Source organism: Pollicipes pollicipes, unplaced genomic scaffold (assembly GCF_011947565.3).
Source record: "Pollicipes pollicipes isolate AB1234 unplaced genomic scaffold, Ppol_2.1 Scaffold_4002;HRSCAF=4701_pilon_pilon_pilon, whole genome shotgun sequence".
Taxonomy (NCBI): domain Eukaryota; kingdom Metazoa; phylum Arthropoda; class Thecostraca; order Pollicipedomorpha; family Pollicipedidae; genus Pollicipes; species Pollicipes pollicipes.
Window position 1 is genome coordinate 27,350,618 of NW_023596420.1, and position 19,158 is coordinate 27,369,775.

A 19,158-nucleotide genomic window follows, 5' to 3' on the forward strand; every position below is an offset into this window, starting at 1 on the left:
TTTCGGACAGGGAGGGGGCGTGCGTGAGCTAAAACGCTATTTAGTGTCATTGAACCCCACATGTTGACAAATGAAAGTGCTAGAAGCGTTCAGAAATGTCTTTTGCATCCACTGATACCAATTTGATATGTATTTTATGGCTAGTTTGGTTATTTAGGAGGTGCGAAGGCCACCGGCGGTACTGAAAAGCTCACCCGCTGCAAACAGCTATTTGCCCGCATCAGATGATAGGGACGGCCATCGTGCAAACCAGTGTTGAACAGAAAATGTTGTGAAATGAATTTAGGTATTTTAAGCGTCTTAAGGGCATGTATTTTGGACCACATGCTCACGGACAAGCAGAATCCATGAAATAATCTTTTGCTGCAAAATGCTTATGTGGACATTTATGCAGAGAGGGAACATTATAATGAGCACGGACAACTCCAAGGTAACGAGACAGACCAATCTGCTTTCAAAAGTACAAAATTGGTGGGGCTTGAGTCTCCAGTGTCTCAAACCCACCTGTGGATCCCTATCAGCTGAGCAGGTGCCTCACAAGTTTTTATGTGCATGCAATGGTATATATCATATTTTGACTGTGTAACTCTTGGGTCACTTGATGAGTGGGGTAATTTCAAAGTTTATTTAAGTCAGATTACTTTTCAAATTGTGTTGAATTTGACTGCACCAGAGTCAAGCAGGAGTCCTCAGTTTGCATATTACCAGGTAACTGAATGGTAGAAATCAAGTGACAGGGTTCCTGAACATGCCTGTATGGAAGATCAGATTGCATCTAAACACTTATTGCTGTTGCAAGCAATATTCCAGGAACTTAAGCAGGGCAGGCAGTGAGGGGTTCTGAGGTAGCCTGATGTCGGTATCCTGTGAGGTGTTTTTGCCAACCGATACCAGCCTGCAGACTTGAGCAGGACCTTGGCTAGGTGATATGGATCAGAAGTTGGCCTCACCTTAAACTAATGAAGTAGGTTTGTCCATGTTTAAGCTTCTGTAAATGGGGTGCTGGTGGTGTAGTGGTTAGCGCGTCCGCGTTGGCTGCTGCGCGTCTGGGAAACCAGAGGTACGGGGTTCGATTCCCTGCGGTGCCCGCCCTCCCTGCCAGGGTGAGAGGTGGGTGACGCCATATAGCCTCAGCAGCTGAGTGCATTGTAAAGCCCCAGTCACACACACAAGCTTCTGTAAATGTTACCTTGACCTGTTCCTGATCTCCAGAACCAGTATGGCACCACCCTTACATACCTTTAAGGCAAGGCTCATTTATCTTGCAATAATAGCTAACAACAGGCATTTAAGAAGCTTAAGGAAACGTGTTGCAAGGTGTACAACAACTGTGTGCCTTCCAGATGACCATGAAAAGGGGCTTCAAAGTTGGTATGTAATGTACCCATCAGACCAAGTTTTGTTGAGTATTCCTTTGGAGTTGGATGCTGGTTGAGCTAATTGGATGACCTGGTTTTGCATCAAAAACTGGACTAAGGGTGATAGCAGTGGTACATATAAGACAAGAAGGCTTCATGTTCATTGTCACTTCTGTGAGCTTTTATTATGCTGGACCGGCAGGCTTTTTTGTGGTTCATAGACCATGGGGCCTCAAGCAGTTGTGAGTATTCCAGGAATTCTAGGAGATAATATGCTTGCTGGGTTGTACAGCTGCTTAAATTATAGTGCACAATCCATCCTGACAAGTTGCAATGAACAGACATGTTGGTAGGCTGTCACAACCACATGTGCACTTGGTCAAACCATAGTGAATGTTGAAGATCATGTCACACCCCATGATGAGGAATAAAAAGGAACCAAATATTGAGCTGCAGGCTGCTCAAGAGGACAGGATGCTTCTGCACTGTACCAGGGGCACTGGTTACACAAAATGCATAGGAAGGAATGAGGAGTCAACAATGTCAAGGGCAATTTAAAGTGGAGTTCTGTCATCGACTGACTTGTTCCCTGCTTGGAAGAAAATGGAAGATGAAGCACCTGCTGGTTTAGCAATATCTTGTTTCTCACATGCTATGGCTCAAGCGTGATGAATCCAGTCAGTTTGGTGTGGATGAGTCATGGACCTATGGCAGACTTTGACCTATCATAGGTCAGCAATCTTACAAGGTACATGTACATGTTTATACGAAATAATCCGCTATTAAACTGCCTACAGCTATGCAAAATTTGGCGCTGCTGCGCTGCTCCGATCCGAAACTATTTTGGAAAAACCTTCGGAGGGGGTCAATTTGATCTCCACCCGAGCGCGTGTTAATTCTTCAGGTACGACTGCTATTTCCATATACTTTACCTTAGTGGCTTGGTCATTATATCCACCGTCGTGTCTGTGCGGTAGCTTTAGAACGTAAATCGACACGGCCCTGCAAATTACGTACATTGTCACCCTGTTGCTCACTTTAAAACATTTTGTTCATCGATTCCTTGCATGACAACATCATTATATCATATTTTGTTTACCCATTATTGTACTTAAGTAATTTAATGGACAGTTGTGATGGATTTTACTGTTATAACTATATTTAGTGTTATATGTATTTTATGATATTACTTTATGCTATATTTAATACTACATATTTCAGTTTCATTTGTTATATATATATATAGATATAGATATATAGATATATATATATATATATATATATATATATATATATATATATATATATATATATATATATATATATATATATATATATGTATATATATATATATATACATATATATATATATATATATATATATATATATATATATATATATATGTATGTATATGTCTACATATATTATTTTTGAACAATAATCTTTTCAGCAGTTTTGGTGTGATTCAGTTTCGTTTTCAGATGGAGACGTTTTGAGCCTAGCTCGGCCGGGGGACGCAAATCCGTTCCCTCAACGTTTCCGTGTTCGAGTCAAAAACATCGGAACGGAACGGAGCTAATCCATAGTTCGGCACCTTTTATGTATTCATTTTGTGCACGGGGAGAATTTTCCAAGCAGTTCACTATACTGGCCGAGGCCAGTCTTAGATCAAGGGCTGAAAATTATAACCCTATAACTTGTTAAGGTATGGACATAGATTGCGAGGATATCGCTAAAGTGTCTGGTGATGTGATGCAGGTGCATTTGCCTTTATTATTCTTAAGTATTGTCAGGTGTATAACCTACAGCATAATGAGTTTCAGTGAGTATTCCGCCAGTATTGTTATAGTGTTTCGCCAGCATTAAATTTACTTTGCGTTAATATTTCTCGACAAGCGAGCAAAAACCTTGTTTAATCGGGCGGCCAAGTCATAGCGTGGCTCCGGGCAAAAACACACGACATAACACCTCGCGAAGTACTATTCTGGACATGTCAAGCGTGTACAGTGCTGTGACCAACTGACGTAGGTGACGGTGTGCGCTGTGCTGGGAAGAAGCTACGATACCATAAAAAGATATTTCCGCTTGCTTGGAGCATGTGACGTTCTTCCAAGTTATGAGGGGAGAGGAGATAGTCCTTTGGGCTATTTTTTTTTTCAAGTCAACGCCCGCATGGCCATTGTTGAATTTTAAGAAAGTTAAGGGTCTCGGTCCCTGCCCTGCTCCCCGACCCCCGCGCTCCTGTGCCTCACGGTGGTGCAGCACAAAGCACATGAGGAAGTTGCATAACAATGATCTTTTAGGAGAACGCCAGTTATTAAATGCTGATTTCTCACCCAATTGCTGTGTTGAAGTTTCGTTATGGTTTTACGACCTTGCCGCCCCCCCCCCCCCCCCCCCGGTTCAAAAATTGGTGTCGCCGCCACTGGCCTCAGCTTATCTTGGATCAGGAACATCAGCAGTGGTGTGAGGAGCTGAGAATCATCCAGTGACAGCGACTGCTTGGCCTATTGGTCGTCGGCCAGGCCACCCCTTCTGTACTTGGGATGGGACATGTAGGCCATCCTGTGAGCCGGCGGCAGCCAGTGCTGAAATCTGGTCAGGATGATGTCCCGGTATAGCTTCAGACCGTCCTCCTCGGCCAGTTTAACCCCAGACGTGCACACGGTCTCCCAACGCGCGTCGGTCTGTCAGAGGTTTGTTCCGAGCGGTGGACACAAGCTCGGGCTGGTGGAGCAGGCTTGGCACATTGCGATGAATGGCGGCATTGTCGATGACTGTCGACTGCTGGCTCGACGTACCAAATTCAGGTAGCGTGCGTCAGAGCCGACGACGTCGATGTCTTCCGACTCCTTCGGGATAGAAAGGTTCTCGGGAAAGAGTGAAAAGCCATCTTACGTTTGGCAATGCATCAGTAGAGAACACCAGTGTTTGTTCAATGGCTTGGAGTCTCAAATCCGGTGTTTATCAGGGGAGGGCCCAGGTGTTTTTGTATAGATTTATTTCCAAAGCCTCTGTTGCCCCCCCCCCCCCCCCCTCCTTCCTTCGGTCTTCCCAACAAACTTGGCCGAACAAACTGTAAAACACACAACTGAACTACAAAGGCCAAACGTAAAGGCCCGTTGTTTTTGCCGTCCTGATAGCCCAGCTGGTTAGAGCGTCTGCCTTCTGATTCACCCGCTCTTGGCGGGACGGGCTCGAGTCGCTTTTGGCGCTTGCTATTGTAAAGTCATTGGGATAGTTTGCGGCCAGTGGCGGTGGTTGCGCTGAAGGTGGTTCAGTGACGGTAGAGGGTGGGACCGACCCTGGTTACGGTTCCCAGTGAGTGACCGTGCCCACCATTGCGGCACGTTCAGCTTTCGCGGCAGAATGCTGTTTGCCAGACATGTTACGATCAAGTGGTGGGCTCACGCAAGCGTTGCCTGGCGCGGACGCTGATATCAAAATTGTTCTCAGTAAAAAAAACTCGATTAATCCCTTTGTTTCGTGTTGTGGTGGCTCGGCTGAAAAGGATTCACCTTGTTCACACTAGAGATATGCCGGATGTGGTTCATGCTGAAGTCGTATCATTATCTTGCCTTTGAAATGCTTTCCCACTGCCACGATTTTGCCCTTAATTTTATATGAAAGACCTTGATAAGCAAACTGAAGCCTTGTCATACTTGCAGACTTCAAGATTGCAAGCTGTTCCTCGTAGAATGGTTGAAACTTGTTTGAAAGCAGTGGAAGGTGCGAGTAAGTAAGCAGGACGATGGTCGACAATTCAAGATACCTGAGTTTGTTTGACATCCAGCAGCGTCGATTGGATGACGAGGACGTCCCAACTGACACTTCACACCAGCAGGTCAGCTTCAGCAGCAAAACAGAACACATCAGATTCTTGTGATTACATGCTTTATGTAATTTGTGTTTCCAAGTTTGCATGACCATTGTGCTGTGTGGAGTCACGCTGTGGCCAATTGCTTAAGGTAAACCTGTTAAACTGATTTGAAGTTGACTGTGGCTGGAGGTGAGCCAGAAACATTAAAATCTCACTTGATAGCCGGATTATTACGTCATTGGTGATGAGCGGTGAAACTGTCAGCGTCTGATGCTCAGTGTGCTCATACAGTGGAAACTAAAATAGGCCTTCAGTTTACTCGTTTCAAGATGGCCTACTGCAAGTTTATTCAGCATCTAATCTCTGTTTGGTGATGCATGCTACATATCCCCATGTGAAAACCGGATTTGATTGCACCCTTTGCAGTCCACTATTTATCTTCACATTGTATGCCAAGTCCCACACATGACCAGTTTAGGCCGTGTTAACAATAGAGCAGTTACGGGCTGATTGCCTCGTCCGCCGTGGCTGTCGCCTTTGGTGACAGCCCTAAATATACCCAGTCATACTCAGTGTTGCATGCACGCTGTTTGTCTGTAAGGGCTGGGCCAGCGGCGGGACAGCCGGAATGTAAAGGAGACGACATCGCTCAGCTTCGTGCGCCCGTGCCCTAGTGTCCATCAGTCCATCCGTCCACCCGTCCATGCGTCCATGCGTCCATGCGTCCATGTGTCCATCCGTCCATCTGTCCATCTGTCCATCCGTCCATCTGTCCATCCGTCCATCTGTCCATCCGTCCATCTGTCCATCCGTCCATCCGTCCATCTGTCCATCTGTCCACCCGTCCATCCGTCCATCCGTCAATCTGTCCATCCATTCATCTGCCCATCTGTCCACCCGTCCAGTCCATCATGATCGTGCTGGCGGCTCGGTTGAAGCATGGCCGTGGTACAGCCTCGGGGAGGCCGTGGTACAGCCTCCCCCTCTCCCCCTCACTTTCCTCAGGCTGTTGAAGCTGACAGGCGCATCAGGCCAAAGGCTGCTGCCGCCTCGGACTTCCGAGACACCTGTGGCATTTGTTTCAGGAACGGGTCGAGGGTAGTGTGGAGGAATGCCTCGCGAAGTTCTTCGACCGCGCGTCGGTGGACCCGGACCTTCCCAAACTCGCCAGGAGCCAGCACATTGAGTTTCTGTGTCGGTCGCTATCTTATCTCAGCGGGGACTATGAGGTGGGTGTATCTAAAGCGCATATCTAATCTCTTCTGCAGTGTTGACCGGCGGGCTCCTGATACTGCCTCTTCTGCAGTCGCTCAGTGCAAAAGCTAAATGAACAAACATTCCCCTGTGTTAGTAGCACCATTTCTATCACAAAGCTGTGTATGGAAGGATAATTTAACTTGGTGAAGTACTGAAGCTGGAGCGGCTTATGTTTTTCATGCCGAGCCACGTCAATGATACACGCTTCACCATAGAGGTTTTGATGCGTGAAATTTTGGATAGAAGTAATTGCCCTTCCTGGCTTGTTAGGTGCCTTTATTTGTTATAAACTTTCACTCTTTGGTGTTTATCTAGTGCGTTTGGGCGGCTAGCAGACTAATCTAATGCGTCTATCAAGTGTGTAAAAGTTTGCAGTCGTTTAATTTGAATCGACATTAATTGATCTCTGAGGCCAAGGATAGTTTCGCTAAAGGTCAGGCAAAAGGAACTGAAACGGGCTTGTACCACCTCTGCATTAGGCCAAGAAATACGAAAGTAGATAACCCAATGCAAACACGAAGAGCTTTTCTTCCGAAATCTCTGATCAACTCACCGTATGTTAAAATTTGTGAAAATCGGTGTTCAAATTGTAACGTTTGGCTTTTTAGAACCTAGCGGAGAATGCATGCGTTTATTTTATTTTTTTTGCTCCTAAAGTTAGGGAGTGGTACAATTTCCTAATTCTCCTTCCCTATTGGGGAAAAATGACAAGCAGTCTTGTGTTTGGCGCATTTTTTTAGCCGGCTTATGACCGACGCACAGATTCTGCGACCCATTCAGCCCATGACTCATAGTCATTCCAAATGGTTTGATTCAGCGTAGTTGAGACTCATCGCTTGCCTTTAGTAGCTTAGAGCCATGGGCAGGTTGATTGCGGAGGTTCCAATTTGGATACTGGTTTGGTGATTCAGGCATAATGATGATTCTCCCGTGATTCGGATGTAAGTGAGGTAGGACAGGACATGGGAGTCCAGGTTTTGTGGATCCTTGTTTATTTATGCTAGATAGCTTTAAGTGATCTTTGGCTTGGATGACACTATAGGAAGGCCCGTGGAAGGAAAAAGTCGGGTCAGTATGTGTGGTAGACGATGTCATGCGGAAATGAAAAGTTCACATAGAAGTAGGAGAAAAGGAGTGAAAGCTATTTTTCATAGGGTGACGTTTTACACCCATAGATAGCAAGTCAATAACACAGACAGGATGCGATCACGACACCAAATGTGGTGGCGATCCCGTGCCCCATCGCGGACCGTCGCGCTTTGCGTCGCACGTACGAGCAGCCTGTCAAAGGCGGTGATGTAGTCGGGAAAGAGTGGCGGAGAATATCATCCTCAGCGGTCGGGCTTGCTTGGCCCGGTGGACTGACAACCACGACCTACTACACATGGCTGACCATTGTTGGGATCAGCAGCCTGTCAAAGGCGGTGATGTAGTCGGGAAGGAGTGACGGAGAATGTCACCCTCAGCTGTCGGGCCTGCTTCGCCCAGTGGACTAACAACCACGACCCACCACACATGGCTGACCAGTGTCGTGGCCAACAGTCTGTCAAAGGCGGTGATGTAGTCGGGAAAGAGTGACGGAGGATGTCACCCCCAGCGGTCGAGCCTGCTTCGCCCGGTGAACTAACAACCACGACCCGCCACACATGGCTGACCAGTGTCGGGGCCAGCAGCCCGCACCCCTATTTAGTATCTTGCTACCGCTTGCGAGCCAGGCCGCTGAGCACCATCCCCTCGGTCCGGGCGAACAGTGTCTGGACGCCAGCCGACCGTGGCTCTGCTACTGGATCCTGCACGCCCTGGACGTGCTGGGTCACCGGCTGTCGGCGGAGCGGGCGGCGGAGGTGGCCGGCCTGCTGGGACGGTGTCAGGACCCGGCCGGCGGCTTCGGCGGCGGGCCCGGCCAGCTGCCGCACCTGGCCGCCACGTACGCCGCCGTCAGCGCCCTGGCCGTGCTCGGAACCGGCACCGCCTACAGGCTGATCGACAGGTGGGCGGGCGGGCGCGGCCGCTGCTCTCGCGCTGAATCCGGCTCGTTTTTTAGGTTTCCATCTTCATGGGGTAGGTTTTCTTGTCTGGGGTGGCGCTTTTGCGGAGGAATGATGCGTGTATGTGACTCCGGGTGGGGTCGGAGGGCCCCGCCGATCGCGGGTAAGTCTAACGCTGAGTGTTACGTGAAGCAGTGCTCCAATATTCGACCACTTGAGTGGCAGGGATGTCGATGATTTTCATGTTATAACACCCCGACTTTGGATTCACTGCCTGTGGCCCTTCCCTTTGCTCAAAATCGGCCAATCAACATTGAACCAGGCGGTGGTCAAACCAGTATCTATGCGGCTCAGGCTTGACAAATAGACTGAGTAGGTCGGATGTCTGGGTCGGGGTCAAAGGGCAACGGATTAGCCAAACGAATCGCGTACGGAGACCGCCGGAGAGCCAGAGTTCTGGTCGCAGGAATTTATTTTTACATCCTGCACATCCTACTCGATTAATTTTGGAACGCGTTGGGCCCAAAATGACCTCAGTAGTCGGCGCGCCCTAAATTCCCAATCAACAACATAATTTTGGAACGCTGCCGTGCGGTGGCTGTGCCAGACTCCCCCGCGCCATGTCGGGAGCCGGGCCTGGATGTGTGCAGCCCAGCTGACCTTGTGGCGTCTCTGGCCACCCGTCCGACCGCAGCCCACTCTGACCGCAGGGTGGGCCTGCGCCGCTTCCTGCTGCAGTGCCTAAACGAGGACGGCTCGTTCTGCATGCACCTGGGCGGGGAGGTGGACATCCGGGGCGCCTACTGCGCCGCTGCCGTCGCCCGACTCACGCACGTCTACGACGACGCGCTGTTCGAGAAGACGGCGGAGTGGGTGGCGAGGTAGGCGACTCTCGGCGCCGCGCCGACGTCCAGCCGTGGCTTCGAGTACACGGCCGCTGGCCGGCTTGCGACACTGTGAAGCAGATTTAAATCCCTGACCTAACAGGGAACAAGTGATGACCTCACACGCTCAAGTCCCCTTGTGAGCCAATGAAGGATAAAGCGCGTGAGGGGGATGTTCTGCATTTGTAGATATTGAGGCAAACATCAGATATGATGGGAAAAGCCCACTTGTAGCAATGGGTGTGCTTTTACGTGTGAAAACTGCTCTTAACACATTTTCACCCATTAGTAAATATGGTCTGCATTGCGTTATCGTTTGATTACGTCATGTAACGTTTTTGTGGCATGTTTTTGACGAGTCGCTGGTCGCTTGTGGTACTGATGCGCGCTGCAAAACGTGGCGTTGTTAATTTGTGTGTTCATTCAACGAACGAGCGTTGTGGGCGTGTTTCGGCCTTTTCTTGGAATGGTTTGTCCATTTTTCTGATAGCATCTTCATTAGCTGTAGCTGCAGTTTCGGCTGCTGCGCTTTTTAATGTTTTTTGGTTCTCAGTTTTATATCCATATCGAACATTTGCCGAAATGACTGTCTTGTTTATGGCGGAGCGCAGTTCGTGGTCAGCGTTATCCGCCCTTGTACCGCCTTTCTCGCGTTATCCTGCACCCTCGCAACTCCTTACTTGTCCAGCCACGCGCCAATTATGAATGAGCCGGTGAGTACCTGGTGGGGACCAGTCCAAGCTTCTCACAGGGGGTGTGGGCGACTAAAGCCTCATGAGCTCTCCCCTTGGTTGCGATACCGATGTTGGACGAAGGCGCAGGCCTTCCCTTCCCTGAGCAAGTTGCATGCGTGTCGTAAGCGTTTAGTGCAACACCACATTTTATAAAAATTGTGTCATGTTTCATCCAAAAGGGAGGTGGTGGGGAGTGTAGCCCATTGCCGCTGTCGTCACCGGCCGGTGCGCTGTTGGTGGCCATGGGATGAGCTCTGCGTGCTGCAGTTATCCGCTTTTGTCGTTCGTAGACTCGCCTCTGACATTTTTAAGATATTGTGTGCGGAGCAGACCTGAAACACGGAATGCAGCAAACTGCCCGTAAGCCTTCATGCTCCATACGATATGTGGCCCTTTACTTTTATTCATAGCAACATTTTCGTGGAGAGATGTGTCGGCGTTACAATGCACATATGTGCCATGTGCTGACGTCATGCCACGGCGTCGGTAGCCAGTGGGCGAACCCACCTGTGTTGAGCGATCCCGGTGTGGCAGCGGGTGGGCATCACGTGCCGTGTCCGTGTCACCGCAGTTGCCAGACGTACGAGGGCGGCTTCTCGGGCACCCCGGGCCTGGAGGCGCACGGCGGCTACACATTCTGCGGCCTGGCCACCCTGGCACTGCTGGGCCGGGAGCGCCTCTGCGACCTGGACGCCCTGTTGGTGAGTGCTCCACCTGGCCAGAGGCGCCCGCTGCCACGTACCCGCTGTTGGTCAGAGGGCGTCATGCCGCCGACGGTGGCGTGATGCGTAACAGTGTGATGCATGATATTTTTCCTCTGCGAAATAGTGGAATGGCTGAAACCGATTTTGAGAACTTTTGGCAGTTCACTTAACACGGAAGACAGTGCCTATAAAGTGGACCGTCAAACGAAGGGAGCAAAGCTGCAGTTGTCTGCTCAGCCGCTGGTCACTAGTAGAAACCACCGATCCCAGGTGGTTTGTACATTAAGTCCTGTCGCTGTAGCGCGCCTCGCGACTCACATTGTCTCGCTTGACCTGAGGCCTTTCAATGGCGCCCCAACGTGAGGTCACTGCACGGGTCACACTCCAAGTATCCGTCATTTGTACGTGGCTCACAATGAGCCACACCGTTAAAACGAAGTCCTTTAAAAAAGGAAGGAAAAATTGAGGAAGGCTGGCGCGGCCGCTCGCTCCTTTGCAGCGAGGATGGGATTGCTGGCGCCGCCGCTCGCTCTTTACAGCGACGGTGGGATCGCTGGCGCCGTTGCTCGCTCCTGACAGCGACGGTGGGATTGCTGGGGCTGCCGCTCGCTCCTTACAGCGACGGTGGGATTGCTGGCGCTGCCGCTCGCTCCTTACAGCGACGGTGGGATTGCTGGCGCCGTTGCTCGCTCCTTACAGCGACGGTGGGATTGCTGGCGCTGCCGCTCGCTCCTTACAGCGACGGTGGGATTGCTGGCGCCGCCGCTCGCTCCTTACAGCGACGGTGGGATTGCTGGCGCCGTTGCTCGCTCCTTACAGCGACGGTGGGATTGCTGGCGCTGCCGCTCGCTCCTTACAGCGACGGTGGGATTGGTGGCGCTGCCGCTCGCCCCTTTACAGCGACGGTGGGACTGCTGGCGCCGTCGCTCGCTCCTTGCAGCGACGGTGGGATGGCTGGCGCCGCCGCTCGCTCTTTCGCGGCGGCGGTGGAATTGCAGCTGGCGACGACTTCGCCACGTCGGTGCACCCGTCCACTCATTGCAGGAAGACGGGGCCACTTAAAGAGATAGGGGTGGCAGAACACTTGGGGGGCTGCAATGCTGCTGCATACCGAATTACCACGCGTATTGGGCCATCATTCTGACATCATTCCACACCCATCCACGTGCGCAGGCGCGCACAGATTAAGGCTAGATTGTTACAGGCATTGGTTCTCCTACACGTTTTTCCATCTTATATTCGTGTTTTTATATTCGTGCATTTTATGATATGACAAGACGACTAGCTTTCGTTGTTTCAAAACATGGCTGTATGCAATTGTATGGGAATACAGTTGACGTATTTCTATGATGATAGGCTCTTTCAATTATTTAAGATGCACTCGATAAGTGCGGGACTGCATGTAACGAGCGCGTAAGTCACGTAATGGAGGTTATCTGAATCGTTTGACAAGCGTATGATCTGCCGTAATATTCTAGACCAGTCGTTTGGGTCATTAGTTTGGACAGCGGTGCGGTGATTTTGACTTCTTGAGAGAACCAGGTTGGAATCAATTTTTTGCATTACTTAACTTAGAAGGCTTAAGGATTGGCTCGCACGATTCGTTTCACCATATTTCGTGCCGCACGGTTTTCTCTCGCCCCGAGATCTTGAAACTTCTGCGTCACAGACGTCTCAGAGCGTAAGAACGCCCAAAATATTCTGGTCCTGACTAGGTTCTACGTGACGCGAGGCAGAGTTTATGCTGTCCAGCATCAGCGAGCGGTCGAGACGAGCTAAACGGCGAAGAATCTTCGTGACGTCACGTAGATTCTACGCCATCCGAATCACTGGAATGCACCCTTGGGCTCGCGCAACGGCCGACAACACGGACACACAGAGGAAATTAACTCCCGCGACACCTGTGAAAGCGAATTGCGGCTGCAGGATTTCCCAAGTTTGAAGCATAACTCGGTTGCGGCGGCAGAGCCTGTATCAGGGCGCTGCGACGGATCGACTAGGGCCTCATGCATTGTGCCTGTACATTTTGGCTTGTTTTTCGATGCTTGAAGCATAATTTTTGGCATGCAGTTGATCATACGCGTTCGTATTACTATGCATTGATATTATCGCGTATCATTATTATCCAGGCGTATTGTCGTCTGGTCTATGTATATATATATATATATATATATATATATATATATATATATATATATATATATATATATACACTGCTAACCCTCAGTATACGGTAGGGACTCGCATGGGGACGGTGTCAATGGCTGGTTGATGCGCACTTTCACTGTTCCAGAGGTGGGTCTCTAGTCGGCAAATGCAGCATGAAGGTGGCTTCTCGGGACGAACGCAGAAGCTTGTGGACGCCTGCTACGCGTACTGGCAAGGCGCTGTATTTCCCATCATTCATACCATCCTGGCTAAGGAAGGTGAGCGGTCTCGCTGGAGAGCCCCAGACGGCCTGCCACCCGCGGTACGCCGGCCGATGCCGTCAGGGTGGGGCTGGTGCGCCGGCCTGCCGTCCCCTGTTACGCCGGCCGATGCTGTCAGGGTGGGGCTGGTGCGCCGGCCGATGCTGTCAGGGTCGGACTGGTGCGCCGGAACCTGTTGCTTGACGCGGCATGACACGGGGTTACCGTCGATTAAATAGTCGTTCGGTAGAGCTAGAAGCCGATGGGGGCCATCTCACAAGCAATTCACAGTCGCACTGAGCCTTCTGCCCCCCCCCCCCCCGTACGGCCAAGTTGACGGCGTTTAAGTCACCTCCTCCCCCCCCCCCCAACCCTCCTCTGTATACCAGGATCGTATATTATATGCCTGTCGGCATTGACTGTGTGCCTGTTTGGCCCTGCAGTGAGGCGGGCGGGCCCCATCAGCGCTGTGGCTGAGATGACTCGTCCCGCCCTACCCGTGCTGTAGGTGGGGTGATTCGTCCTGTCCCATCAGCACCGTGGCTAGGATGACTCGTCCCGCCCTATCAGTGCTGTAGCTGGGATGCCCGATCAGCGCTGTGGCTGGGGGGGGGGGGGGGAGGGACTCGTCCCGCCCTATCAGTACTGTGGCTGGGATGACTCGTCCCGCCCTATCAGTGCTGTATCTGGGATGACTCGTCCTGCCCCATCAGTGCTGCAGCTGGGATGCCCCATCAGCGCCGTGGTTGGGATGACTCGTCCTGTCTCTTCAGCGGTGCGGCTGGGGTGACTCGTTTGTTCGCTGGCAGGCTCGGACAGTCTGAGCGACGAGCGCTGGATGTTTCATCAGGAGGCACTGCAGCACTACCTGCTGCTGTGCTGCGAAAAGCCGCATGGCGGCTTTGTCGACAAACCCGGCAAGTGAGTGTTGCCACCCCCCCCCCCCCCGCTCCCTACCCGTCTCCCGCTCCTTCCCCCCCCCCCCGCCCTGTCTCCCGCCCGCCCCCGCCCTACCCGTCTCCCACAGCAGCTGATGTTGACGGCAGGAGCAGGTAGATGACGTGGGTGATCGCATCTGGTGATGTGTGCTGTAACATGCGACTTTCTGGTCGAGCTAATGTGATACCTGATACTGTGTATGATACTACATAACTGACGTGTCCGGTCGTGGTGGTACTCGATTTTGATGCGCGGCATGCCGCCCTCCACTGACTGACCAGGACTGTTCAGCGCAGCTGCTTCCGGCGGTATTGGGTTAGACCGGGGCAGCGATGTGAAATCAAAAGCTGAGAGGGAGGGAGTCTGTTGAGGAAGCTCACAACCTTCGCTCAAATTACCGCGATTGGGACATGTTCCCAGTGTAAGCGATTTCTTCCGGCGGCCTTGCAAATTTGACATTATCAACACTAAAACTTGCCCATGCCAGCATCAAAACTTGACCATACTAACATTAACAACCTGATCGTATACATTTTGACCACACGCTGAACAACACTGGATCGCACCGATTTCGAAAGGAGCCAATGTTTGCCCGTCGCCCCTATACAGTATCCTCGAGTGAAGGTACCTCCTATGGTCCTTAACAGCTCCGATCGCAGCGGGTGGGTTCGGCGATATGTTACTGCCAGGCTCGTCTGACGTAGACCTCCAGTTCTTCATTGGCACAGGACTTTCCTGAGGTTATAACATATGACGTCACAAGTGGAGGAGTCACACATGGCGAATACTCAGAGGCGTAGAAAATGTGACGCACCTTCCTTTGCCGTCATAGGTTGCAACATAGGGACGGCGTTTGACAATGGTGTGACTCGTGTTTCAGGCACCGTGACTTCTACCACACGTGTTACGCGCTGAGCGGCCTCTCGATCGCCCAGAACTTCCACATGGGCCGGCGGCACGTACCCCGGCCGGTCGGCCGCGCGGACAACCAGCTGGTGAGCGGGGCTGGTGGTGCAGCTGGTGAGGGAGCTGATGGTGTTGCTGGTGAGCGGGGCTGGCGTTGTAGTTGGTGAGAGGGTGGGCTGGTGGTGCAGCTGGTGAGCGGGGCTGGTGGTGCAACTGGTGAGGGGGCTGGCGGTACGACTGGTGAGGGGGGCTGGTGGTGCAGCTGGTGAGGGGGACTGGTGGTGCAGCTGGTGAGGGGGCTGGTGGTGCAGCTGGTGAGCCACCGGGGGCGGCTCAGTGCACCGCGCAGCGCACCGGCGCCACCCGCACATCGTGTGGAGGTGTGATGGGACGAGCCACCGCGGCCGGCCGCCCATCCAGTATGTCGAAGTTGGACCAGTCATACACGTCACTCTGGCGTTGCTGGGAGGGGCCGCATGGCTGGGGACTCTGCTAAAGGCTTGGTGCTGTCACATTGCTAAGGCCATTAGCAAGCTGCGTTGGACCGGCCGTTGCTGTCTCACCGGATGACTTGTTCGTGAGCAGACTGCGTGTCGCTTACAGAAGCTGGTCCACCCCATCTACAACCTGCTGCTCACCAAGGCAGCGGCTGCGTCAGAGCACTTCGGCGTGCTGCCGGTACCCGTGCCGGAGGAGCCGGCCGAGCCGCCACAGCCCAGCCCAGCCGCCCAGCGGCCGTGCCCGCAGCAGGAGACGGCCAGCCCTGTGCCAGAGCGGGAGTCGAGCGTCCCACTGTGTCAGGGTCCGGCCGGTCAGCCGGCGGCGGGCCAGCACGCGGCCCCCGGCTCCTCGACGTGGCCCGCTGAGGGTGATCCGGCGGCAGTGCGCGGCGCCGGCCCGGCCCGCTCTCAGCCGTCCGCCAACACAACGGGCCCGCCGACGCCGCCCTGAGTTGGCGGCCGCTGCGTGACGCAGCGGTCATGCGTGGACAGGAGTGGCGCTGGCGCCGGGCTGTACGGCATGGGCGCCGGTCGGGTGTTGTGGACGCCGTCCGCGGCGTGCGGTAAAATGTGCGACCGCGCCGCACTAGACTGGGGACCGAGGCCAGCGACACAACCGAGTGCGACTGGTCTGAACACGAACCGAGGCTGATGACAGGGAGCCAAATATAGGGAAAGTGTGGCCACAGTGGACTTTGGCTTTCTGGTTGGTTGGTTCGGTCAGAACAAAGTTCGTCGGTACATGCGAACAGGTGAGCATTTGACGGCAGCGTCGCGGTAAAGGTGTCTTACAATGGGGGTGGGGGAGAGACCCTCTGACGCCCATCCGTCGAGGATCGCCAGCAGCATTAATATCCGCGCTGCTGAGCTGGCGTGCATGCACGGCGAAACAACATTCAACTTGGCCTGAATATCTGCAATTCCAATATGCCTGCGTATGACCACGTCATATGCCTGACCTCCACCTCAGTTGTTTCGACCTCCGGTACCCATTCAGAGCTGCTACGAATGTACGGCTTCAGTGGACTCTGGCCTTTCCGTTGGTTGATTCGGCCAGTACGAAGTTTGTTGTTGCATTTTCCCACCAAAGCTGACAAAAAGATTCCAACTGACTACAGGTGACCAGGGCCGATCGCTCCGGCCAAGCCAGCCATCCAAACTGGCATCTTGAGGCGGTGCTTCATTTACAAGGTCCTGTCAACGCATGCATGCACGGGAGCTCACATATATTTTCATTGATCGGCGGACGAACAACAGCGGCCAGAACGTACATTCAAAATGGACCCGTCACAGCCGGCCAGAATCACGTCGGGCTGGACGCGGGGCACCATTATCAGCAGACGGCTGCGTGACATACAAGGTCATTATTGACCCGGCCATTGTACGGACAACCTCAATGATGCCCGTCCCATACCGGCTGTAACGACGGCAGCCTGCTGACAGGAGGCGGGGCCGGCTGACGCTCTCGCGGCAGGAGCCTCCCGGCACGGGGTGGCTGGCCTCTGGGGGCCGTCTGACTGAGACCAGACGGGTCACGCGAGGGCGCCGCCCCGCCCGGTCAGCAGGCAGGCCACAGACACGCGCTCGGCGGCCGACATCGCGTCGGCCGGGAGAGCCGTGAACAGCACCTCTGGCCGGCGAAGCCAGTCTGGCGGCAGACAGCGGCCGGTGAGCGGGGACCGCCAGACCAGGCACAACCAGCATCCCGTCCCGCCCGGACGGCCCGCTCACACACAATGTCAACGGCGGCGGGTCAGACAAGCTGCATCGAAAGGCCGCTTCGTCAAGGTTTGAACCAGGTAGAAAAGCAGCCCCATGGGTCGTCTCCCGCACAAAACGGACCCGCTCCGCGGACCCCGGACTGCGGGCGGATGCTGCGCGGCCTTACCTTGAGATAGCTGGGAGAGATCGCCCCGCCCGGGCGCGTTGAAGAAGCCCAGGTACGAGCAGAGCTGGTGCTGGTCAGGACCAACGTCCGCCCACCGACCCGTCAAGTACGCCAGCAGGCTGGAGCCAACCTCTGAAACAAGGTCACGTCAGAACCGGCCGCTGCCCGCCGGAGCAACATGGCGCTCGCGGAAGCTGCGCCTGCACGACTAGCGAACCAGACGGCTGCTACGGCAGTCCCCCTCACCACGTCCTTCAACCTCCACAAAATTGGATTTTCCTCTCCAAGTTTCTTTGAGGCGTGCGTTTTTTACGTTTACCCCTGCAATGCTATTCTGACCCTCAATCCTGACTGTCCCCGGAATCACAAGATACGTGGCTGCGCACAAGGCTGGGAGAGAGACGAGGTCCGTCTGGAGTCTCGCCCACCATGACTGTGTGCCGCCTTGGCTGGAACCGGGCTGGCCAACTGATTCGCCTCCCACTACAAGCGCTGCGACGAACTGCGACATGCATGACGTCACATTTGCGTTGCGCGAGCAAATAACACAAGCATATCGCTTTGAAGATGACCGTCCGGCGGCGGACGTCAGCCAGAGCGGGCGGTGCGCCCCGTGGCCGCACCCGTGTGCCGGTCGGCCAGCGCGCTCTGCACGCCCAGCTCGGCCGTGTCGGCGATGTGACGCAGCGTGGAGCCGGGCGGCGCCAGACGCAGCAGTCGGAGCGGACGCAGGCCGACGCCGCGCCGCGCCGCCAGCAGCAGGCTGACGGCCGGCAGGAACAGCTCCGCCTGCTGGCCGGCCAGGCACAGCTGCAGCAGGGCGGCCAGCTGCAGCTGCAGCGGCAGCCGGTCGTCGCCGGCCGGCGGCGGCAGGAAGTGGCGGCACAGGCTGCGCTGCTCGGCCGGACTGACCGAGCTCAGCAGCAGCTCCGCCTGCCGGCGGGGCGCGACGGAACGTCGGTCACAGGCACGGCACCGCTCGCGAGGCGTGGACGGCCAAACGGCCCGCAGCTGGCCAGGCAACCACCCACTCAACACAGTAGCAACTGGGCCAGTAATCCATGTGGTTTCCTATACACCCATGGTAACCCACATGCCGATGTAATCCACCAACACAGCTTCGCTGACACCGGATCTCGGCAGCGATAACCTCTGGCCGAGTGCGGCCGGCACCACGCCTGACACTGCGGCCGGCGCGGGAGGCTGACCTGGGCGGACCAGATGGCCTGACCCGGTCCGCCGAGCGTCTGCGTCAGCTGGGCTCGCAGCTCCTGCTGATGCAGCCCGCCCACTGCCTTGCGCTTCACATTCAGACGGCCGCCCGACTGCAGCCGCTCACTGCCGGACACACACACGACCATCAGCTGATCAGCGGGTCAGTGAGCCCGACTGCAGCCGCTCACTGCCGGACACACGACCATCAGCTGATCAGCGGGTCACTGAGCCCGACTGCAGCCGCTCACTGTCAGACACACGACCATCAGCTGATCAGCGGGTCACTGAGCCCGACTGCAGCCGCTCACCGCCAGACACACACACGACCATCAGCTGATCAGTGGGTCACTGAGCCCGACGGCGTTGACAGGCGGCTGGGTATGGATGAGGGTGAGCGGCGGCCCAGGGAAACAGCCAGACTAGATCTACTTTCGAGATTGTCACTGTTACAACACAAGTCGCATAAGACACGGTTATCTCATGAATTATTGACAATTTTATATATCACAGAGCATCTCGTTATTGCCAGTCGCTGGATAAGTAGAAGGGCACATAA

At 53.9% G+C, this 19,158-nt stretch overlaps 2 protein-coding genes across 2 annotated transcripts in view; one reads left to right on the plus strand and one right to left on the minus strand.

The window, feature by feature from the left end:
• Positions 1–16,147, plus strand: LOC119093331 (protein farnesyltransferase subunit beta). The gene is made up of 10 exons (XM_037216279.1): positions 1–23; positions 5,028–5,203; positions 6,265–6,408; positions 8,188–8,426; positions 9,135–9,305; positions 10,614–10,743; positions 13,040–13,172; positions 13,964–14,075; positions 14,974–15,088; positions 15,603–16,147. Exons 2-10 carry the CDS (start codon positions 5,111–5,113, stop codon positions 15,948–15,950), a joined length of 1,485 nt encoding a protein of 494 aa, XP_037072174.1. The 5' UTR covers positions 1–23; positions 5,028–5,110; the 3' UTR covers positions 15,951–16,147.
• The window catches only part of LOC119094310 (anaphase-promoting complex subunit 1), a 14,273-nt gene continuing 11,200 nt past the window's right edge, over positions 16,086–19,158 (minus strand). Inside the window, exons 16-19 of the mRNA XM_037217382.1 lie at positions 18,596–18,725; positions 18,300–18,320; positions 17,388–17,517; positions 16,086–16,090 (exon numbers count right to left, since the gene is read on the minus strand). Coding sequence (XP_037073277.1) covers positions 16,086–16,090; positions 17,388–17,517; positions 18,300–18,320; positions 18,596–18,725 — 286 coding nt within the window. The remainder of the gene's footprint in view (positions 16,091–17,387; positions 17,518–18,299; positions 18,321–18,595; positions 18,726–19,158) is intronic.